Below are 25,193 nucleotides of genomic sequence, written 5' to 3'. Positions count from 1 at the left end.
GTTCATAACTAACAATAGTTGTGGCTTACCAAGTGTTCCTTGAAATCTGGCCTCAGCACTCTAGCCCTTCCCTCATCACTCTCATCATTGTCTGTCCCTCTTGCTTGCTTGCTACCTTTCAGGGAGGACTCAGTCTCATTACTTATTGAAAACTAATGCTCACATTAAACACAATGATCACAGCATTATCCTATAATCCTACTACCATCCCCATCCTATATAATAAAAGCCTAATATGCAAATTGTCCCCTTGACCAGGAGTTTGACCAGGAGTTCAACTAGGTGGTGGCGGCGGTGGCAGGCGGCCAGGGGAAGGGAGGCCCCGGCCGGAAGCCAGCAGCTGCTAGAGACCCTACCCGTGCATGAATTTAGTGCACTGGGCCTCTAGTTTTTTAAATCAGAGGGAACAAGCTCAAAGAAGTTACTTTCAGAAATCGATAGAATAGCTGGGAAAGAAACTGAAATCTGTCATCTGGGTTCCCCAAGCTCATGTTCCCCATGTTCTTTAAAACAATGTGAACCCTCCCCACCCCCAGCTCCAAATACTTGCAGTGACACCCATCCTTGCTCTCTGCCATCTTCCTATGAAAGTGGAAAGGTTACCTCTGCTAATCCTGCTACCCGGGCTCTAGATTCTATCCCATCTTGCATGCTTCAGCTCCCTCATGTATAAAATGAATCACTGTTTTACAGATGACATCTATTACATCTGCTGTAAATTAGCATGAGGATTAGATTCTGACTGTAAAATACTTGAAAAGGACACATAACCTATACCTATTATTAATTATCCTGCCAATTCCTGGTTTTCTTTGTTCTTTTTACTCTTATCCATCTCATTCATATAAATATGCTAGTTCCTCCCATCTAAAGTAAAAGTGACATAAAAAGAAAAACTACAAAAACGTAGTTTTGGACCTTAATGTACTCCCTAGCTATCATAAATCTAAGGTCTTCAAAGAAGTTATCTACACATATTTTTTCATTACTTTACCTTCCTTCAATTTACCTTTTACCTCTCACCTTGAGGTTGCTCACTCACCAAATTATTTGTTATTATTCCAACAGCCACTTTTCAAGCCCTATAACCCTTGCTTTTGTTTTGAAGGTACAGGTATACCTCAGGTTTGGTTCCAGACCACTGCATAAAAGTGAGTATTGCAATAAAGCCATTGTCATCTTTTTGCTGATAGAGGGTCTGGCCTTCAATTTGTAAAAATGCACTATCTGAGAAGCACAATAAAATGAAATAGCATCTACTAAGTATTCTTTCCTCAAAATATTCCATCACACTTCACTTTCCTAAAGTCCCCCACTTACTCTCTGGCCGGTCCTCAGTCCCTTTCAGGGACTCTGCTTCCTTTATCCATTCCCTCAATTTTTCTCAGGGATTCTAAACCTTGGCCCATATTCTCACTTCATATGTCCTTCTGGTTGAACTCATATATGCACTCATTTGGCTCTCATTCCACAAATATTTAATGAGCAGCTATTACATGCCAAGTTTTGTTTTTGTTTTTTTAGTAACTTCTGGGATAAACAGAAAGACATGATTGCTGGATTAATAGTCAAATGGAAAGAATGCAAAATGTCCATGGAATTAGGAAAGCACATAATGAGACATGGCTCGGCTAGGGTGATCAGGGAAGGCTATTCTGATGACATGACCATTAAGTTGTAAACTAAAAAATAAATAGGAGTTAAGTAGGTAAAGTGAGATAGGAAGAAATTCTACACTGCATGCAAAGGTTCTTCGACAAGAAGGAACATGACTATTCAAAACTCTGGAAAGCCACTGGGACTGAAACAAAGAGACTGGAGAAAACAAAATGAGGCTGGAAAATAAGGCCAAGGCCAGACCACGCACTGCTCTGCTAGCCATGCCAAACTTTTCAAAAACAATACCAAAACAAAACACCCCCCTCCCCCCCATTCAGAATTATATAAAATTGAGGAAACGTCCCAAAAGTTAGAAAAAGATAAAAAATATAGTGAAAAATTTTTCAAAAATTAAAGAATCAATAGGAGTTCCAGAGAGAACAGTGACAACAACAGAGAAGAAATCTAAGATATTACAAGAAAAGAGCCAATAAGTGAAGGGCTTGAATTTACAGTTAAGAGCCCTCTGAATACCCAGGACAACTGATGAAAAGAAACCCACACCAAAGAACCACTGGAATTTCAGAACACTGGACAAAGTAAAGAACCTATGTTCTGGGGGGTGGGGTTTTGAAGAGACATATAGTATCCAAAAGATAAAAGTATTACAGTGGTTTCAGATCTCTCACCAGCAGTACCGAACAGAATCAATGAAACCATGCCTTCAAAGTCGAAAGGACAATTATTTCCAAATTCTCAAATGTGAGACAATAAAGAATACATGATCAGACATGCAATGTAGTACCTTGGAAAATGTACTTTGTCTTTGGAAATCTACCAGAAAATGTGTTCCAGTAAAGTGAGAAATAGATCAGGAAAGAGAAGAGGGGGATATAGAAAAAAGAATACAGAACACAGGAGAGATTAAAGGGGATTCCCAGTATGGTGAAGGAATTTTCCAGGATGGTAACAGTATACAATATATGGACGCCAACCCATGCACAATAAAGCAAGTCAAAAGACCCTGGGAAAATACGTCTGTCTTCAAATTTGAAAGCTACCTCTGTGGTAGGAAAATAAGAATGTATGAGAACATTTTAAAATTACAAAATGATTGACATGGAACAAAGGGTAAAATTGAAACTAACTGTTAGCTAGCAAAGAACCATATTTTTGCTCAATATAGGAAGAGGTTTATAATGGTACTAGAGGCCCAGTGCATGGTTGGGGGTTGTCCCTCAGCCCGGCCTGCAACCTCTCCAATCTGGGACTCCTTGGGGGATGTCCGACTGCCTCTCACAATCTGGGACCCCTGGTCCCTAACCACTTGCCTGCCTGCCTGCCTGATTGCCCCAACCACCTTTGCCTGCTTGCCTGCCTGCCTGCCTGCCTAATCGCCCCTAACTGCTCCCCTACTGGCCTGATGGCCCCTAACTGCCCCCTTCTGGCCTGATCACCCCTAACTGCCTCTGCCTCACCCCGCACCCAGGACCCAGGATTCCCTCCTCCAGGTGGTGGCAGGCACCCGGGACCCAGGCTTCCCTCCCTCTGACCGGCCGCAGGCACCCAGGACCCGGGCCAGTTTTGCCCAGGCTGGCCACAGCTGCAGGGGACCATGGGTGGGTGACTTCGCCCAGGCCACAGGCGCTGGCACCCAGGACCGCGGGGTGGGCGGCTTGTCCCTCTCTTGGGCCGCAGACGCCAGCACTGGTGCCCGGGACTGCTGGGGGGGCATCTTGTCCTTCTCCCGAGCCACAGGCACAGCCGCTGGCGCCCAGGACTGCAGGGAATGCGGGGTGGGTGGCTTGTCCCTCTCCCAGACCGCAGATTGGCTGGTCCCCATTCCTCTCTCACAAGCTCATTTGAGCCTGGCTGGTCCCCATTCCTCTCTCCCCAGTGTTAACTGTCTGAGCCATTAAGGCGTGAGGGTGTGAGGGCGTGATGACCATTTGCATATTAGCTCTTTATTATATAGGATAAGAAGTCCCAAAACGGACTGAAGTATCCCTGCAGGTATTCATTCTCTTCCTAGAGTGGATGAAAATTTAGTAGACAGATAGGCTTTCCAATGGCTAGGATGGTTAAGGTGTATTTCAATGAAAGTATTTTATAATTCTTCTATAAATGCTGTGAAAAGCAGAGAGGTAGTGAGAAAAATAAGCTCACAATACCTTTAAAACCAAGTTTATATGTGCTTTTTCATTTAAGAACCAACTTTAGAAGCTAAATTGGTAAAAGTAATTCTAGTGTATTTTATTTTTTTTAGCAATGATCCTGTAAGTCAGGATATACAGTGTAGGCACAAAAATATGAGCAAAAGATTATAGTTAATTTGGGGTCATTTAGAATCCCTCCATGAGTTTTAAATTTTAGCATGCCAAAACTGACAGCACTAAAGCATTATAGGGTTGTGAAAATTAAATGAATGCCTGGCACACTGAAACACGGCATTAGTAGTTATTGCTATGAGTCAGCATAAACTTGGATTAAACTCTATGAACTCCAAAGCCAGAGTGTCAGGATTCAAATATTGGCTCTACCACTTACTAGCTATACGGCAATTTACTTAACCTCCCCGACCCTCAGTTTCCTCACCTGTAAAATGGGGATAATAATGGTACACCTATTTCACAGGATTGTTGTGAACATTATAAACAAATTAACACATGCAAAGTGCTCAGAATTATATTAGGCGTATAGTAAGAATTACCTAAGCATTATTATTACTGTGAAAAGGCAGGTAATAATTGCCTTTCTGATTATTTTAAAGTTCTTTCAAAATTCTTAGCTCAAATAATATGGCAATTAATGGAACAAGTGGCTTTCTGAAAGTAAGTGCTGGCTATGAAGTCAAATGAATCATACTTTCCTGTTACCAGATATTGTAAAATTACAAATGTTGGTTATGAAATCACATTTTTTAAAAAAGTGCCAAAAAAAATACATAAAAGTGCTCTAAGCTCAATTTTTTTTCTCACTAAATATTACAAAGGAAAACCAAAACTGCATTTTCAAAATACAAAAATGCTATATAGGAAGTTTAATTCCTTTGGCACTAGTTCCACATGAAAGAAAGATTAATCCCGAGAAGGTGCCTGACTCCTGCTTCTTTAAAAAAACAGAGCTGCTTGATTTCTTCTCTACTCTCATCTTTTCCTACTCCAAGTAAAAGCTTTGGTCCTCACATTTAATGCATTTTCTTTCTTACCATACTTAGAAAAGAAAGGCTTAAAGAACACCAAGGGAGCAACTAAAAAACTACAAAATATGAATGTACTTTACCTGAATGTTACTGTTTTCACAAGGAATTACACTGCTTTCTGCAAGAGGTGACATACACATATGAGAGTTTTCAATACTCAAGGAATCAGTCATGGGTGAACTCCCATTATCCACCGGCTCCTTAATCCAAGTGTTCTCATCTGCTGTCTCTACAGGATCAACCATATCCACGGTGTTATTCTCCTTCTCACTTTCAACATCCTGCAGCAGTGCCAGGACTTTTGCAGAAGCACTGGACTGATTTTGTGTAAAAGACATGGAAGTCACTACTAAACGAGTGCCATGAGAAACATCACTATCCAACTGCCGCAGGTGGACGCCAGTAGTGTCCATGGCAGGTGAAGAGGCATCTGTGGAAGGAACATTTGCTTTGTCTTCTTCATCTTCACTGTGAGCTTCAAGGGTAAAAGGGATTCGAAGCAGTGAGGTCCGATATTGAGTTCCATCTCTATACATCTCAAGTCTCATAGGAGACCAATTTTTAATTGGTGAGCAGCCATCTATATAAGGACTTCTGATACATGGATTACTAATTCCATTAGAATTTATTCCAGACGAAGCATCAGGAGAATGAAAAGTAAGCTTCCTTTGTTCTAAAAGATTGGGAGGGAAAAATTACATCATAAAATCTTAAAAATGGAAAAGCCAGAACTCCCTACTGTTTTCCATATTCACTTCACCAATCTGTATTCCCAGCAACAGTGTTTGTTGATTTATAGCTGATAGCCATTCTAACAGGTGTAAGGTGATATCTCATTATGGTTTTAAATGTAACTATGGTTTTAATTTGATGTTGAGCATCTTCTCATATGTCTATTTGCCATCTATAAGGCCTCTTTGGAGAAGTGTCTATTCAGGTCCTTTGCCCATATATTAATTGGCAAACATCATCTTTTGAGTGTTGAGTTGTATGAGTTCTTCATAAGTTTAGGATATTAACCACTTATTGGATGTATCATTGGCAAATATCTTCTCCCATTCAGTAGGTTGTCTTTTTGTTTTGTTATTTACAATAGCTAAGATATGGAAGAAACCCAAGTGCCCATAAACAGACGAGTGAATATATACAGCCATAAACAAGAATGAAACCTTACCATTTGTGACAGCATAGATGGACTTAGAGAGTATTATGTTAAGTGAAGTAAGTCAGTCAGAGAAAGACAAATACCATTTCACTTATATATGGAATGTAGAGAACAATATGAACAAAGAAACAGAACAGTGTGATGGTTGCCAGAGGGGAAGGGATTTGGGGAACTAGGTAAAAAAGGTGAAGGGATTCATAAGTACAGATTTGTAGTAACAAAATAGTCATGGGGATATAAAGCACACATAGGGAAGATAGTAATTAATACCTCAATAATGTAATTACTATGTATGGTGCCAGGTGGGTACTAGCAATATTGGGAGAAACACTTTGTAGAGTATATGACTGTCTAACCACTATGATATATACCTGAAACTAATGTTGAATGTAAACTGTAACTGAAAAACAAACAAACCCAATAGCACAAATGAATGTGTCTCAATAAGTAAGACGAGGTTCTTCCTGTGGCACTCTCTCATTCTAAATTAAAGAGTACTCCCTGAGAATTATTTCCTCACAAGCATTTTGCTATTATAACAATATTGTCCATATACAATGAAGATATTGGACAAATCATGTGACCGCTACAAATTAACAGCTGAACCTGATAAATGAAATACAGTAGCCTCTCTTATCCACAGTTTTGCTTTCTGCACTTTCAGTCACTCGTGGTCAACTAAGGTCCAAAAACATTGACTGGGAAATTTACTAAAGTACAGGCAGTCTTGGGTTATGTCGGACTCGACGTACATCATTTCATGGTTACATCGCCATCTCCCATTTATTTATAAAAAAAAAAAATTCCGTCATTTCTACATATGTACATATGTGCTTTATGTTTTTTATTATTTACTAGCGGCCCAGTGCACAAAAATTTGTGCACTCTGGGGGGGGGGGGGGTCCCTCAGCCCGGCCTATGCCCTCTCGAAGTCTGGGACCCCTCGGGGGATGACCACCTGCTGGCTTAGGCCCGCTCCCTGGGGGATCCGACCCAAGCTGGCAGTCAGACATCCCTCTGGCAGCCCGGCAGCCCTCGGGGGATGTCCACTTACCAGCAGGGAGCAGACCCAAGCTGCAGTCGGACATCCTTAGTGCTGCTGAGGAGGCGGGAGAGGCTCCCGCCACCACCGCTGTGCTGGCAGCCGGCAGCCTGGCTTGTGGCTGGGCAGAGCTCCCCCTGTGGGAGCGCACTGACCACCAGGGGACAGCTCCTTCATTGAGCGTCTGTCCCCTGGTGGTCAGTGTGTGTCATAGTGACCAGTCATTCCCAGTCATTCTGCTATTAGGGTCAATTTGCATATTACCCTTTTATTATATAGGATAGAGGCCTGGTGCACGGGTGGGGCCAGCTGGTTTGCCCTGAAGGTGTCCCAGATCAGGGTGGGGGTCCCGCTGGAGTGCCTGGCCAGCCAGGGTGAGGGGCTGATGGGTGTTTGCAGGCTGGTCACACCCCCTTCAGAGTGGGGGTCCCCACTGGGGTGCCTGGCCAGCCTGGGAGAGAGGCTGATGGCTGTTTGCAGGCTGGTCACACCCCCTTCAAGGTGGGGGTCCCCACTGGGGTGCCTGGCCAGCCTGGGTGAGGGGCTGACAGCTGTCTGCAGGCTGTTCAAGCCCGCCCCCTCCCCAGTGGGGACCCTCACCCCATGGAGGTTTGGCCAGCCTGGGTGAGGGGCTGATGGCTGTTTTCAAGCTGGCCACACCCCCTTTAGGGTGGGGGGTCCCCACTGGGGTGCCTGGCCAGTCTGGGTGAGGGGCTGAGGGCCGTTTTCAGGCTGGCCAAGCCCCCGGCAACGGAAGCTCCCAGCCTCTCCTTTATTTCTTTTTTTTTTTTTATTCTGAGATTTATTTACCTTCTATAATTGAAACTTTGTAACCTTGAGTGGAGCTCAGAGCCGGCCAGGGCGGGCGGGAAGCTTGGCTTCCTCCATCACTGGAGCAAGCCTCCTGCTTGTTCCAGCTTCATGGCTGCCGACCGCCATCTTGGTTAATTTGCATATAGTCGCTCTAATTGGCTGGAGGGCGTGGCTTAAGGTGTAGCGAAGGTACGGTCAATTTGCAAGTTTGTCTTTTATTAGTGTAGATTTACCACAAGTAAAGGTCAGGAGTTATCATTCTTTTACATTTTTTTTACTGTTTCACTTCATTACTGTTGTGTATGTGCTCCATGTGAGTGAAGTAGATACTTATGTAAATGGGTTCCGACTTATGGCAAAAATCACGTTACATCGCACCACAGGAACGGATCTCCGACATAACCCAAGGACCTACTGTAATAATCCCTCACTCCAAAATACATGACCAATAAACATTCAGAAAGAATTCAATGTCATAATAATCAGAGATAAAAAAATTAAAGCAGTAAAGGACTTTTTTATAATTTACCAAATTAACAAACTTCAAAAAGAAAGCCCTAGCCAGTTTGGATCAGGGGGTAGAGCATTAGCCCGAATGGTCCTGGATTTATTTCTGGTCAAGGGCACATATCTCGGTTGCAGGCTCCTCCCTGACCAGGCCCTGGTCAGGGCTCGTACAGGAGGCAATCAATTGATGTGTTTCTCTCACATTGATATTTCTCTCTGTCTTTCCCTCTCTCTTCCACTCTCTCTAAAAATCAATGGAAAATATCCTCAGGTGAGGATTAAAAAAAAAAAGAATGTTAATGCCAGTGTTTCTGGATGGGGAGAAACTGACTTTCCTATACACTATTGATGAACATTTCAACTGATGCAACCTTTTATGAAGTAAATTTGATGAAATTCATCAAGCCTTAAAAATATTCACCCCTTTTGACCAAATGATTCTACTTCTGAGAATTTAGCTAAGGATATAAATATGTACAACATGATGTATATACAAAGATAATCAATAGTTATGTGATTTTTAAAAATTAGAAACAATTTAAATATTTACCAACAGTTGAAAACAAATACCACATCCATGAAATGGAGTATCACATAGTGATTCAAATTCATGGTTTCAGACAATAATAAATGACTTGAATGACCAATGGAAAAAAATTCATAATAAAATGCTTTGCAAAGAAAGCATGATAGATTATTGTGCATGTTTAACTCTTCATGTGGGTGTGCGTGTGGACACACACACACACACACACACACACACACAATGGAAAGACTAACAAAATACATCATTTTCAGTTTTTCAATTTTCTTTACTATGAATAGGTTTTTTCTATTGTGAATAATTTTCCAAAAGTGCTATAATCTTTTCCAGAGAAATTGACATACTGCAAAGAGAAATATTTTCTCTGAAATGTTCCACACTATATTTTCTTTAAAAACCTTACTCAAACAAATATATGTTTGCAAAATATGGATATCCGGTTGCCAAAGTGTAAAGCTACAGGTCAGAAGCAAAATCAAACCCACTTATATCTAAAACTGCCATCTTTCTTTGATTCGCCTTTATAAGAATGTTTGATATAAATACTACTAATCAAATTATCTGTATTTACCAGTTGGAGTAGAACTTTGCCGAGACACTGTTTTGGAAGTTAAATTGTTCTTTTTGTTAAAAAAAAAGTTTCTAAATTTTAAAAGGTTAGTGGTCATTTAGAGCTCTATAGTTAGAACAAGCTAAAAGGAACGTCTACAATAACAAAAATTGATAATATAAAAATTTAAATTAGGTATTATATTATGAGACATACCTGAGAGTGGTGTCTTTCCTATCTGAAATGTAATTGGTGAGAAAGTGGGTGAAGAAATAGGTGAAGGACTGGTTATACTTCCCAAACTGTATTTTTTTGCACTACCCTGAATAGGGCTGGAAGAAAACTGCCCCTATAATAAAAACAAAAAATTATGTGGTTCTCTTCCTCAACTCTATTATACCATATGCATCTTCATCTTCAAAATACATTTATAAAGTAGATCATGTAAACTCTGGTCATTCCCCAAAGTACAGATGCCAAAAGTCAAGGTATCTTGTAGAAAGGACAGCTAAGAAGATAGCTAGAAAAGTTTTGAAACAGAATATGCTAGTCAAAAAAATATAAATACACTGGGCTCAAACAAACCACTCTATTTCATACTAAGCAGATGTTTACGAAAAATTTAAATTCAATTACTCCATTAATGCCAATCCAGTTGTGTTACACTAAAAATCTTACATAATTCAGGAAATAACTTACATTGAAATTTTCTGAGATTCATGATAAATTTGATTATCTGTATACCTCTAAATGCAAAATTGGAAAGTCTGACCAAAAACATTCCTTACTAATGACAAAATGTGAACATAATCCTTATGAAATATAGAACCCAAATGGCTATTTCTCAAGTGCAATACGGGCAACTAAGGTCTAAGTATATCTATGGCAAAGTTAGCCAACCACATTTTAATATACTTCTTACCGAACTTGGTGTCTGCACGGGGCTCCTACCCTGTACAGGAGATAAATCTATTGAATAAAAAACTTCAAGTGATGTTTGAGCACTACTGTGAAGACTTCTGGGAGAAGCTGGAGGTAAGCAGTCAGAGATACTCCCATTGCCATCTAAAAACAGCTTTCTTCTGAGGGATGAGGAACTGAGGTTTCCGGGAGACTGATCTGCAAATTCATCAGCTCTAAAATAGTCACCTACATTTAAGATTAACAGAATAAAAGGCAAAGCTATAGTTATTTTGAAGAGCAATTAGATTTCAGTTATCTGATTTTTTAAAAAGCACCATGTACTACTATATATTTGAATTGTTTTAAAAAAAATAAAATAAAGTTTAATGGCATATGTGATGTTTAAAATCTGAAATTATTTCTTCTTTTTTGAGTGATTATTATTAGTATAAGTAGTACCAATAAGATGTGTCCATAAATAGTTTATGTCTATAGTAAAGTTCACTTATTCAGGGCAGGTTAAAAATAAAAAAGAAATTTTAGTATGATCTCCCTACTTCTTTTGAAAGAGGCACTGCCACACATTTCCATTTATAACCCATCAAAACAAAACCTTTTAAGTTATTAAAGGTTTAAATAAGTACCATACATACCTAATACATTTTCTAAATTAAAATCCACAGGAAGAGACAGCAATGTCTGACAAGCAGCTGGAAAAAAACAGATACAAAAATACAAACATGGATAAATCATGCAAGCATATTATATACAATTTACCATGTGCTTCCCAATCAACCATCTCCCCATGATGTTCCAGCTAAACTCAATTAATTCATTTATGCATTCTTTTATGTAATGTCATATTCTTGTAAGTGGCTTTCCATACTTGCTAGCACTGATATAAACCTGTTAATAGCTCAAGTTAACTCTTGGTTGTTCTGCTGGCATTTGAATAAAAAAAAAGTAAGCCAGCTTATATCTGAGGATGTCTCCCAATATTAACAAATTAAAAAAAAAAAGATTTTCAAAATCAGAAATCAATTCATATGCTTTGAACAAAAAAACAACAACACACTATTGCTATTTCTAAAACATGACTGGATGTATCTATTCTGATTAATTTTAAAAGACAGTTCTCATATAGCTCATTCATAAAAAGTAAGCAATTTCAATGCCAGCGTACTGTTATCACATGAACTGAATTTAAAATTAAATGTAGCTTAATGTGCAAGGTACTTCTTTTCAGAATATATTCATACTCACCATTGCTTTTCTCAGAATAGATGGTCAGCTTTCTTCCAATTGGAGATTCATTAGTTATGTTAATACCTATAAAATATTTTAAGTGAAAAATCCTACAATTTTGACTTATATATAGCAAATAAGGAGGCACCAAGTAATACTTTCTAAGGAAAACGTGGTTGCTCTCCATGATGTCAATCTTAAACGGCTAGGATGTGTGTTACTCATCCTCAAACAGATCCTCTGTTGCCTAATGTTTTTGAACAATGGGTTTAGATAAATTGTCTGAATTAAAATGTCAGATCATCTTGAAAAAACCTAAAATTTGATAAATAAAACCATGCTCAGTCTTTTTCACAGCAGAAGTAAAAAAATACGGCTGCAAATAATTTTATAAAATTAAGTTAATGACTAAATATTAAGCTTCATAATCTGAAAATCACCAGGTAGAAAAACTAAAATATTTAATGACAAAAATGACTAATATAAGCAAGAGAAAAAAGCAAGGAAACCAAAAAAACAAAGAAAAAAAAAACACCTCAAAAAATTTAAAATACAGTAACAGAATAAAGCCCAGTAACCTAACAAACCTAAATAAATGGGTGAATGAGTAAGTGGGTGGGATGGGTGTTAAAGTCTCCGATTAAATATTATCAGAATGGGTAAAAAGTGAAATCCTAGATTCAAATGCCTTCTTTACTGAGGCTGTGTGACCTTCTATAAGGCACATGTAAGCAAGGTACTCCATGGAAACCCTATTATGTCCTTGGTCTTTAGGCTACAAACCGAACACCTTAAACATGAAATGTGAATAATGTGACTGGGAATCTAAATTTTTAATTTAAATGTATTTAATTTTTAAAAGCCATATTTGGTTAGGGGCTACCATGTCAAGAACTGTGAAAAGTCTGAGAATGTACCCTACTTGCACAATGACAAGTTAACGTGTCAACGTTCCATGGATGCTGGAAGACATGAGGCTTCTGCGTCAAGACACAGAACTTCACTATTCCCAGCACCCAGGCAGCAGAAGCTTCATGTTCACGTCAGTTCCCTTTGCCCTAAATCCCAAGCACGAGAACTGAAACACCCAAGGTGGATATGGCACACACTGGATTCTCATCACAGATGAGGAAAACTGAATTTGGGAAATCCCATTCTGTTTTTATTTTTCAACTAGGAGCCCAGCATGCGATTCGAAATCGCGCGGTGCCACCCACCCTTGAGTCGCTGGTCTGGCCCTGCCTTGCTCCCCAGGCCCTGCAGCAGCCACAGCCACAGCCACTGCCGGTCTGGCCCTGCCTCCCTCTCAGGCCCTTGAAGCAGCTGCGGCTGCTGCTGATCAGGCCCTCCCCCAGCGCAGGCACGCAGAGGCCCCCGCCGCCCCGCTGCTGACGCTGCGCGTGCAACCTCCTCCTGTCAGGTCAACTCGTTACGGTGTCCCGGTTAATTAGCATATTTCTCTATTTTTTTTAAATATATATATATACATCTAGATATATATATATATATATATATATATATATATATATATATACTAGTATATTAGTTTCAGGTGCACAGCACAGTGGTTAGACATTTATACATCTTACAAAGTGATCCCCCTGATAAGTCTAGTACCCCCTGATACAACACACAGTTATTGCAATATTGTTGACTATAATCCCTATGCTGTACTTTACATCCCCCATGACTATTCTGTAACTGCCAATTTGTGGGAAGTCCCATTCTTTTAAAATAAGCTGCAAGCTAACCTGCTCCAGATGAAGACACAAAACCTACACTCTGCTCTGGAGGGACTCACTATCTCTATATTCAACACCAACTATTTCTGCATCTGTAGATCATCTATGACCATCATTATATAACCGATTTTCACAATGGTCATGAAGAAAAAATTAAATTCAGAATGGCCAAAAAACCCAAATTCAGTAAATTTTAGTCAAATTTTGAATTCTAACCCTTAAATAGTTAAATCCTCAGAAATTTAATTTATAGCAAGTCCCTTACCAAAGCAGGTAAACTAGTACTTCACTATATGTTGTTTTACATTCACTGATTTTTATAATGTTATGCTTCTTATTCATATGATTTTTAGTACACTCACATTTACTGGAATGATACTCTGAAAGCTGTTTCCCTTCATGATCAGTCCAAGGAGAGGGCACAATAACATCCTTAGTGAAAAACTAGTAAGATAAAAGTCATATAATTAGACATAAATTCCCCCCAAAATATAAAAAGGTACCCATGTTATTTTCAAATAATAAAAAACATTACATACTGACTTAATAGTTATAATTTAAAAAATTAAGATTTAAAAGCACAAATGACCAAAGATGAAATGGAAGAAATTTAAAGTATATATAGAGAGAAATCTTAATACTGTAAATCAACCACTTAAATTTGAAACTTGCATATTAAGCTAAGGTATTAAGCATAGAAACAATATTTTTAATTTCTTCCCCAATTGTTTTTGGTGGATAATGTTGACAAAAGTGAGGATGAAGAAGAGAAAGGAATAAATGGAGATAGTCATATGCAAGTAAGCCAGTATGAGTGGTGTGCTGGAATTAGTTTGTACTGGCTCTCAAAATCTAATTATTAAATTTTCAGGAATTTTGTGCAAAGTTAATATTAAAGATAAAATAAGCTGCAAGCAAACCTGAGTTATAGAAATGTACACTTGAAACCTATGTGATCTTATTAAGCAATGTCGCCCTAATAAATTTAATTTAAAAAATATTAAATATTACAAAAGAATTCAGGACCAATGTTAATATGCTTGTCATTGGCTAACTCTGGATGGTAATATTTGCTATGTAATTTCAGGAGTTTGTCATGTGTTTTTCCCTAAAATAAAAGAAAATCAAATTGTTTATTAAATATTATCAAATTTTAAAAATGGTATAAATTCATAAATTATATTAAATAAATTATATTAAAAGTAAAGATAATAAATACTCAAAATCATCACTTGCTAACTATTTTATTACATTACCAATATCTATGTTTTTTATCTGTCTGGTAGAACTCCTACATATAATGATATATCATTGCACTTCTTTTCCCATTCAGTGATATAACATTAGTAACTTAAAATTGGCCACAGTTGGAATATTTACATCATAATAGCAGCAACCACTAAAACTCATACTCTTCCCATAACCAAATGGCCAGTTGTTACACCAGCACTCCACTGGCTGGTATAATCAAATGGAGATAGAGCATTTGGATATATGTCTTTCCTTTTTTATTCTAGAAATAAAATTAAGCCAAATACTGTATTCTTCCTTTTCCTCTATGTTTTTGCGGCAACTCTTTGTATTTTGCTAGACCTATAACAAAGAACAAATTTGCTAAACTACCTATAATGCATGAGGAAAAGATGTAAAGGGGAGTGGGGGGAGAATGGGCAGAGATTATGATATAGTTAATTCCCAGAAGAAGAAAAAATAAAGGACCCAAAAAATTATGCAAAAGACCACTCAAAATAAAAGACATACAAATCCAAATAACAAGACAAAATTTTAAAGTAATAAGAGTAGCACAAATTAAAAGGTTGGTAATAACCAGTATTGCAGATATGAGAAAACAAAGTATCATAATGTAGTTGGAGTAAAAATTGGTACAACCTTTTCGGAGGGCAAGATGGCAAAATATACCGAAATTAGCAAGTCCATTTCAACTATACAAATACTTATATACAATGGTGTTCACTATATATGATAGAAAAACATTATATATGATAGAAAAACATTATATATGATAGAAAAACACTGAACACAACCTAAATAAATATCAATAGAGGCCGGGTTAGGTTATGATACATTCATACAATGGAATACTATGGTATTACTAAAAATTGGTATATGCTGATAATCAAAAAAAGGCTAATAAAAATTATTAAGAAAAAAAGATTTAAAAAAATATAAGGATGATCCTACATGTGTAAAATACTTAAAAACTACAATCTATTGCATGCTAAAAAAATAATGTGTAAGTATAAATGTTCCAGTAGTTACTTTTAGGATGTGGGATGAATACCTGGTTTTCATCGGTATTTTTTATTTGCAGTTTGAACTTTTTTTTAATAATGTGCATGTATTTATTCTATTTCAAATATGTCTATATATATATATGAAAAAATTTAAGCTGTTTAATACATTGACCCTAATCTTTACTATGACTTTATTTTCTTATTTCTTTTCTTATTTTCTTCTTTTCTTTTCTTTATTTTCTGATGAATTTCCTTTTAAAGTTGAGGGTTCTAAAAAGAATGCATATTTTCCAAAATGTTGGGAAATGGGAAAGAGTCTGAGAATATTCAACTGGGGAGGAATCAAGTGATTGGATCAGAATGAAAATATTGAATTACTGGTAGATTACAAAGTAGATATTGTTTGGAGTAAAGCCTGTGCAATTATTTTTTAACAAACAGGCTATATATGAAATACAAGATGACAACACTGACACTGCAAAAATAAATGCAAGAGGGGCCTCTTCTCTGAACAGACCATAGCTGAAGTCTCCTGGGGTACAGAAGAGCCAAGTATAGCTAAGGAATAGAGGTGGGTAGAGGAGGCTAGTGAGGGGAAAAGGAAAAATAAGAGATGTTGCCATAACATAAAGAATTTGAGGAAATAACTAGATAAATAGCCCTTACTTACACTCTAAAAGTTCAGCAAACAAGCAAAAGTGAAAAACTCATTATTTTTATTTTAAAATACCCTATTTGTAAAACACCTTTTCTACTGATCAGTAAGACATTTTACTTCATTAAATATATTGCCTTAAAAATCCAAGTATTAACAACAAAAGATAAAACCATTACCAATGCCAATCTAGATTTTCACAGCCTAAAACTTCCTCTACATAAACTCCAACTTGAAACAGAAGTTTGTGCTACTCAATATTCTGAAGGCACAAGGAAGGCACAAACTGTGCTATACCCTGAGAATGAAAAGATGAATGAAGCACAATATAAGACAAAAAAGAATTCAGTCTGGGAATAAAAGCAATAACTCAGTCATTACAATAGTATAGGTAAGTATGAGGTGTTGAAATAGCTGAAAAACACTGGTCTTAGGGGAGAACAGAGGGGCACTAATATAGCTGGGGATGGGCAGGTTGGTGTGCCGCTAGGACAGTAAAGGATTTGAAGGAAGTCTTCCTAAAAGAGGTGACATGCATGGGAAATTGATGCTTAACTGCTTTAATGATCAGTAACAGTTTTAAGTTACCTCTTCAATGGCTTTTTGTCTTTTGTCTTCCACATCTTTATCTATTCTATACAAAGATAAAGAAGAAAAATAACCAGGCCATTACTTTAGCTGATTGAACATTTAAAATAATAACCTTTAAAAGAAATAACTTCTTTCTCTTGAAAATTGGCAAATGTTAAGCTCATTTTAAAAGAAAAATTGGAATCATATCACATTTAGTTAATGATATTATTTAGATATTCAGCATTGCACTGTTAGGCTTAACTCCCTCTATTCCATTCACAGTTGGAACATTTTCTTTTAAAAGGCTTATATTGACAATACTTTACAAAAGTTGCTAATTACAACATAATGGAAGTAAGTTGAATAAACTTCATCTTTTAATCACAACATATTAATATTTCATTCCATAGAAATATAAAAATTGTCAAAACTCATTTTTTTCAAATATAGCAAGTTTATCATAGTCATAATTTTAGAATCAACTCTTATTCTGAAATAGAAACTATCACCCTTAGACCGCTGAATAGGCAAAAATATTAAAAATGAAATAAAATATCAACAAAAAACTTTGTCCAAATGAATTTTTTCACTTTGATACAATATGCAAGTACAGTAACACAAATTTATCAGCTGAGATATAACAAAAAATGTTGGGTCTCAAGCTCAAGGCATATACTTGCCAAAGGACTCAGCAGTTAGCCTTGTAGGACCACTTCTTTAATCTGTTCCAGGAAAGAATATTTGCTTTCCATCAATAAATTAGTAAGTCACTTTTATCTCTCTAATTTTTTTCATGTATATATGTTAGTGGCTTAACAAAGCTTATATAATAATGTATACATTTCAGAAACGAAAATCAAGTGGATTTTTCAATAAAGGAGTTATGAGAAAGACTTCAATCCTCATATCTCAGCTTGAACAACAGCCATTTTGAGGATAACTCAACCCCATCATGAACATAACCAGGTCAAAATGACAGTACATAATAGCATATAGTATTAGTAAGCCCTGATCTAGCATACCTCTTTCAGAAACGTTTTGCTGTTTCATTAGAGGGACTTTAAGGACTTGAAATATTCAGGTAACTGCTGGAAGCGGAATATCAGTTTGGCTAAATATTGTAGGGCCAGATCATGGAAGGTTATAACAAGTCATATAGGGTACAGTATCCTGACATTATGTGTACGTATATTACAGAACACTGGCATGATGCATATAGGTTACAGGTATGCCCTGAATGGATTCTTGGAGGAGAAGGGGTTCAGGACTGTTTACCTTCTGTATGGGCAGACTCATTTGTTTACACCAGTGTGCCTTACAGTTATTTTTTATGTGTAGCAAGGCATGAAAAGGGTAGGAAGCAATGCATTAGGGAACTTGAATTAGACAGGAAGAGACATTGAAAGTCATTGCTAAGAATGAATCAGCCTGTTTTAAAAGTATACTCACTAACTGTGGTGGGAGCCATAACCATTCATGGAATTACATTAGTAAGTTAAATTAAAATTAGGGTGTTTTCTCACTCTTTACCCCTATTCTGTATCTACTGATTTACACCAAGATTCATAAACCTACCCACACAATGCATCATTAATTAGTAAGTATAGAAATGTTGTGTCACAACTTTGGTTAACAGTATTGTTAACTCTAGAGGGCAGGAATAATATACTATACTTCTTCAGTGTGTTCCTCGCAGTGCCTCAGTGCTCAATAAATATCTCTTGACAGTTTACAGTTTTCCATGGTTGCATATATAAAGAGAAGAGGCAAAACAAAGCATACAGTTTGTGTGAAATAAAAAATTAGTCATTTGTGAATCACTTGCTTTTAGATAGTCTTTTCACCTCTTTCAAAGGTATTTAGATTTAAGTTAAAATTCTTTTATGCTCATTCCCCATTCTATTCCTTTCTACAACACTTTAGATAGACATAATTAATTAAGAATGAATGGTCATCAAGTTACCAAGCCAAGACAAATATTTGCAAGAGCATTTCAACATGTGTACATCTTTGAGTGAGTGAATTTTAATTGGAAAAGAATTACCTATTATTTTGGACTAACAACACATGAATCTTAGGACCAAAAGTTAAAAGCTGATCATACTATTCAAATTTTTCAAGTAAAAAAAATGACTATGAAGCTGACAACAGTATCTCAAACTCTTAATGAAATGTTATCTGTCATTTGTAATTACAGATCATTGCAATCTATATATATAAAAGCCCAACGACCGGAATGGAGGAACAACCAGAACGACCGATGGCTATGACGCACACTGAGGCAGCCAACCAGCCTGATACAGGCCCCAATCAAACCCCAACACCCCGACTGGGGGCGGAGTCGACCGGCCAACCGCCTGCGTCCCCTCCCCCCGTCACTGGCCTGGCCCAATGGGGCCCCATCAAGGCAGGCCAACCGGACCCCACCTGTGCACGAATTTGTGCTCCGGGCCTCTAGTTTGTAATAAAAAACTAGGTCTGTTCTACCAAAGAAGTGCATATTCTCATTACACGAAGCATCGTTAAGCATCTCAAGTCAGAGGAACACTAGTGCTTGGAAACCTACACAATACATCAACAAAGAAGTTAAGGCTCCTCTGATTACTAGATTGAATTCAAGACAATATAATTCAGATCCCCAAATATCCTATGTCAAAGTTGGATGATGTCTATAAAAGCTCTTTCTGTTGCTAACAGATACTCTTCCAGCCCTGGCTGGCTTGGCTCAGTAGATAGAGTGCCGGCCTGCAGACTGGGGGGTCCCAGGTTTGAGTCCAGTCAAGGGCACATGCCCGGGTTGTGGGCTCCATCCCCAGTGGGGGGCGTGCAGGAGGCAGCCAATCAATGATTCTCTCTCATCATTGATGTTTCTAACTCTCTCTCCCTCTCCCTTCCTCTCTGAAATTAAATAAATAAATAAATAAAAGATACTCTTTCAGTCCAGTCCATGTGTCTTAACTTGGTAAGGCTTCTCTAAATGCATGTGTCAATGAAACAGCAATATGCTTTACCCTACACCACCAAAAAAACAAAGCAACAATTCAATGGCAAAAGCCACAATCATATAGAAATGCCCTTCCCTCTTCCACATGCTGAGGAGGCAGAGCTGTCCCATAAGTGGCTGAGAGAGAAGGTTACCTCTAAAAGAAAAGGACTCCTACCTAGATTTGGAACTGTTTGCAGGAGAATCATCCTGGATGTAGTTTTTTGAACTTACTCTTCATTTAGATAACATAAATCTGTATCACAATTTTTCCTCCGATATTTTTACATATAAAAATAAAACTTTGGAATTTCCTTCTCTCTTCACGTGAGGGTATGTTATTACACTTCAGTGCAAGAAGGGAAAACTTACCGAGAATGACTTAAATACAAAGCTTGACGATGAATGTCTTCTGGGTCTATTTCTACAGGATTTATTACAGCTAGTTGATCAATAGACCATCTAAATTTCCCTGGAGTCTTAATAAAAGAAAGTGAGATTATGAATAAAAGCAAATTAAAATAGTTCATCAAAGTGCTAACCTATGTCAACTTCAAAAATAATGAGAATGGTTATAGTATAAAAATATCTTATACTTTATACTTACTGTATTTATTTTCAATTTATTTTTTCCATCACTTCATATTTCTAAATCTGATTTTATCACTAAATTGAACGACAAGTGGTAATCAAATCACACTATATATTGACTCGACTGTATCTCTTTTAAAATATCAAATCTTCCCTCTGGGTGATTTTTAAAATTACATAATAATAGGATTCATAGAATATTAGAGGTATAGAAAATCTACAATTAACACTCATCAGTGATGTCCAAACAAAAGTAAAAATCTCTTAGTTACCTAAGGTCTTTATTTTCAATAAGAATGAACTGAAATTAAAGTCCTAACTATAGAAGTGCCTGCAAAAGCTCATAAAATAGTTGATCAATAAAATAATTATGAATGATAACCACTGCTTCTTTCTATATCCAACTATCTAATTAAACCAAACACTTATTCATTGGTTGATTCTTGTATGTGCCCTGACTGGGGATTGAACCCGCAACACTGGCGTATTGGGATGATGCTGTAAACAACTGAGCTACCTAGCTAGGGCCTAAACTGTAATTCAGAATATATTTTTGACAAATTCAAAAGAAATTCTCTAGGATAGCCGGTTAACAGTAAAATAAGCTAAAGTGATTAAGCATTCCCTAATCCCCAGAAGAGCACGTTCTCTTCCATATCACCCTTGTGGTTAACCACTAGTCAGCACATATATTCTTTTGAAGTTGCTAATGTAGTTGTGTCTATTCCATAATACAATCTGCAAGCTATGAAATGGTTGACAAAAACCCCAAAGAATATTAGTATTTCATGGAAATTACATGAAATTCAGGTTTCACTGCCCATAAGTAAAGCTTTATTGTTTATATATTGCCTATGACCACTTTTGTGATACAAGGCACAGGTGAGTAGTTGTTACAATAACCAGATGATTAGCAAAGCCTAAAATATTTAGTTTGTAGGAAAAGGTTTGCTGACCCCTGCATTAGAGTATAAACTCCTTTGGAATTTGTGTCTAATGACCCTGACTTGTTTGCAGTGTAATCTCTATGCCTAGCACTGTATCTGACACATAGCAGCCTTCAAATAATGTTTGCTGAACAAATGAGAGTGGATAACTAGATGACACAGCTTCTTCTCAAATATGGTATCTATATTTATATATCACCAACCATAGACAGCACAATTGCAGGAAGCTAACATGTAATCTATTAAAAAAAAAGAGAGAGAGAAATGGTAACTTTAAAAACTCCTAGCTAAGTTGTTTTTAGCTGAAACATTAGATTATAATGAACATTACAATTAAAAAAGTACGTTCTAAGTAATATATGCTCCATGGTAAATTTCCCCTTACTTTGTAAAGAAAGATATTTTTATTTAAAATTATTTGTAGCCCTAGCCGGTTTTGCTCAGTGGATAGAGCATCAGATTGCAGACTGAAAGGCCCAGGGTTCCATTCTGGTCATGGGCACATGCCCAAGTTGCGGGCTCCATCCCCAGTGGAGAGCGTGCAGCAGATCAATGATTCTCTCTCATCATTGATGTTTCTATCTCTCTCTCCCTCTCCCTTCCTCTCTGAAATCAATTTTTATTTTTAAATAAATAAGTAAATAAATAAATAAAATTATTTGTGAACAATAGTCAAGAATAACTTACTGGTAATTTTGTTGATTTAAAAACAGGACTGGAGACAGTTTGTTCATGGAGATTACAATAATCACCAGGACTTTCAAAAGGATTTAAAATAGGGATCCTTCCTGGAGTTTCCGGTGCTATTTGCATTTTTGGTTCTTTGCCATCTCCCATAGCACAGAGAAGAAAACTAAAAGAAATCAGAAGGACATACAATAGAACTGCAAAGTTCCACAGACATTCATTTTGATAATCAAGAAGTATTCAACGAACAGTTCTCAAAATTAACTGAAAACCTGACGCTGTTGGAGCTAGTTTATTTATATAGTTTACCAAAAGGCATCACATACATTTTCTCAAGGGATCCTCCCAATAACCTTGAAACCCAGAGCAGTCAGGTATTAGTGATACCATTTTATGGAATTAAGCTCAGAGAACTTAAATGACATCTAAGTAACAGTTAACCAAAGGCGAATGAGTTCAGGTCTGCTTTCACCGAGGCAACTAAGTGTTATAAGAGGCACAAAATTCCTTCCAACTAGAGGTCTTACACCTATATTAAGAGTTCTTATACCACCGTATTAAGTCTCTAAACACGCTGAACATCTTTCGGGTATCCCAGCAATTCCCCATCAAGCTGCAGTTACTACACAACAATTATTTACAGCAAAGCAAGAGACGACAGAGCTTGTGCAGGTGAGCCTTCTGGCACATCAGCCCCGTCAAAGAAGTATGACTGATGAGAGAGAGACCAGAAGTTAACCGCCTTTGGCTGTCTCCTCGCCCTCCTTTCGCTAAGAGCCCCAGGGCAGCAGACGAGACTGCATGACTCCAGGCAAAGAGACCTACAAAGCGAGAGGAAGAAGAATCCACTTCTTGGGAGGCGGAAGCGCAGCTGGCTTCCTCGGCTGGAGAGCGGAGGACACTCACACCTGTCACCTCCACGCCACGCTGCCGCTCTTCCGCGGTGCCTCTCCGTTCAGCCCCTACTCCCCTCGCCGCTCCCATGCATCCCGGAGGGAGCGGGCAGGCGGGTCCGCAGCCGGGCAGAGCGAGCTCTCCAACTGGAGGAAGGGGAAAGGCCAGGAACTACCGAGCACCTACCTAACGGAGCGTGTCAACAGGAAGCCCCCCGAAGGCGGCTCCAGCGCTCCCGAGGGCCCAGGCTGCTCCCACCGCAGGCGCCGACTCTTTAACTCCCCGCTTCCGCGCTGTCACAGGCCAACCAGGCACGGGGCTGGCGGGCGGCCGGCCAATCGCGTCGCGCCGCTGTCCGCGAACCAGCCAATCGCGTCGAGGCGGCGGAGTCAATTCGAATGGCAGCTCCACGCTCCACGTTCCGCGCCGAGTAACGACGCTCCAAATTCAAATCCACCCGGCCTCTCGCCGGCGACGGGCGCGGGGGCGGGGCCGCCGGCGGGCGCGGGGGCCGCGCGGTGCGATCGCCCGGCAGAAAGGAAGGCGCTCCACTTCCGGGTCAGACCCTTCCCCCGCCTCCCTCGGCGTCCGCCATGGCGGGTAGCAGCGGCACCGGGGCCGCGGCGGCGGCGGCGGCGGCGACGGCGAATCTGAATGCGGTGAGGGAGACCATGGACGGTGAGTGCCCGTTTCGGCCCCTTGAGCTCGCTGCCGTTTCCCAAAGCCCGCGCCCCGAGGCGGCGGCGAGCCCGGGAGGCCTCCAGATCCACTTCCTGCGCCCTACCGCATCCTTGAAGGTCCTCCCCGGGGCCCCGCCTGGGCCGCGGGGCTGGTGGCCCCATCTTTGGAGACGTGTCTTCGCTGCGGCGTAGTTGGTCGCGGGCACGGCGTTTCGGCCCCGATGTCGGTGCGAGGGGCGCGGGGAACCTACCGCGTGGGACCCGGTGCGCCACCGGCCTCCCCGCGCTCACCCCGCGCGCCACGCCCCCTCCCGCGCCGGGGCCTCGGTCCTTTTCCTCGCGCGCCGCGCCCACGCAGCCAGCCTTCTCCGCGTCCCGCCCGGGTTCAGGCCACCCCGTAGAAGAGGACGAAAAACGGGTGCTGGCGTTACCCCCGCCTCTACCCTCAGATGCGGGCGCTACCGCTTCCTACCCCTGCTGGTGAGCTCGGACCGGCCACCCTGGAGCCTGCCTCCTTTTTTCTGTAAAATGAGGTTACCTCCTAGGGGTATAACGGGAATATTTAAGATAACCAAGTAAAGGTGATCGTCGAAAGATACTGTATTTTTTTTAGCTTTCTTTTAATTCTGTTATTTTTCCCTTAAAAATTTTATTAGTAATATTTGCTCAAATGATTTTGGGCATCTGTTGCTATAATCATATTTTGTTCTCTTTATTTGTTGCTGATAAATGTCCTGATTCTCTTATTATTTTTGTGTATTAGAAGATGTCATCCCGCTTGGAAACGTCTTAGTCTCCATATTATTCGCTACCACCAATATGAATGTTTGATGGATGTTAAACATTGTTTTTTAAAAAAATATATTTTATTGAGTTTTTACAGAGAGGAAGGGAGAGGGATAAAGAGTCAGAAACATCGATGAGAGAGAAACATCGATCAGTCGCCTCCTGCACATCTCCTACTGGGAATGTGCCCGCAACCAAGGTACATGACCTTGACCGGAATCGAACCTGGGACCCTTCAGTCCGCAGGCCGACGCTCTAGCCACTGAGCCAAACCGGTGAGGGCTAAACATTGCTTTTTGAATTTTTGATACTCACATCAGCCCTAGCTCTGAAAACATACCCCCATGGGGTTTTCACTAAGCAGTGTCAGCCTGCAGGCCAGATCTCTGGTTCCTTCCCTGTGGTCGCCACTTCCCAGGACATCTCCTTATGGGACTTGCATAAGACTCCTGGCTTTTCCGGCACCAGCTGCTGCTTTCCTTTCCAAAGAATTACCTATATTATTAGAGCCTTTTCATCTAATGTTTGATTTACCAAATATCTGCCTTTCTGTTTTTCTGAAAAATGGAATTTTGTTCTTAATACCTTATTCATCCTATTTTCCCATCCTTCTTGATGAGTCACAGCTGATTAGTTTTATTGTGTAAGTGGATTTATGTACACAGAAACTTCATGTATCTGACATCAGAATATCTTTGCTTGGAAGCCAGTGTGTTTTGTGAACAGGTTGGAGAGAATGAGGCCTCACTTCCAGTGAATTCTCTTATTTTAGCTGTGTTTAGGTTCCTTAACTATATGGCCATAGGATCCCATTTGAATAGAATACTCAC

The 25,193-nt window shown here is 39.1% G+C and overlaps 2 protein-coding genes across 5 annotated transcripts in view; one reads left to right on the top strand and one right to left on the bottom strand.

Annotated features, from left to right (window-relative positions):
* BORA (bora, aurora kinase A activator) overlaps positions 1–23,241 on the bottom strand; it is a 29,004-nt gene extending 5,763 nt beyond the window's left edge. For 2 of the 4 annotated variants that reach the window (XM_006096361.3, XM_014462299.2), the window contains exons 1-10: positions 23,084–23,241; positions 22,004–22,169; positions 20,151–20,257; positions 16,811–16,856; positions 13,675–13,756; positions 11,589–11,654; positions 10,979–11,035; positions 10,345–10,571; positions 9,639–9,771; positions 4,882–5,474 (exon numbers count right to left, since the gene is read on the bottom strand). In XM_006096361.3, coding sequence (XP_006096423.1) covers positions 4,882–5,474; positions 9,639–9,771; positions 10,345–10,571; positions 10,979–11,035; positions 11,589–11,654; positions 13,675–13,756; positions 16,811–16,856; positions 20,151–20,257; positions 22,004–22,153 — 1,461 coding nt within the window. In that variant the 5' untranslated portion in view covers positions 22,154–22,169; positions 23,084–23,241. Of the gene's footprint in view, positions 1–4,881; positions 5,475–9,638; positions 9,772–10,344; positions 10,572–10,978; positions 11,036–11,588; positions 11,655–13,674; positions 13,757–16,810; positions 16,857–20,150; positions 20,258–22,003; positions 22,170–22,909; positions 23,034–23,083 lie in introns of those variants that run through there. The other 2 variants (XM_023760240.1, XM_023760241.1) reach the window with 2 other exon arrangements.
* Positions 23,242–23,414: 173 nt separating this feature from the next.
* The window catches only part of MZT1 (mitotic spindle organizing protein 1), a 15,114-nt gene continuing 13,335 nt past the window's right edge, over positions 23,415–25,193 (top strand). Inside the window, exon 1 of the mRNA XM_006096362.3 lies at positions 23,415–23,575. Coding sequence (XP_006096424.1) covers positions 23,491–23,575 — 85 coding nt within the window. The 5' untranslated portion in view covers positions 23,415–23,490. The remainder of the gene's footprint in view (positions 23,576–25,193) is intronic.

Source organism: Myotis lucifugus, unplaced genomic scaffold (assembly GCF_000147115.1).
Source record: "Myotis lucifugus unplaced genomic scaffold, Myoluc2.0 scaffold_177, whole genome shotgun sequence".
Taxonomy (NCBI): Eukaryota; Metazoa; Chordata; class Mammalia; order Chiroptera; family Vespertilionidae; genus Myotis; species Myotis lucifugus.
The sequence above is the reverse complement of the archived record's forward strand: the minus strand, read 5'-3'. Positions and strand labels throughout refer to the sequence as shown.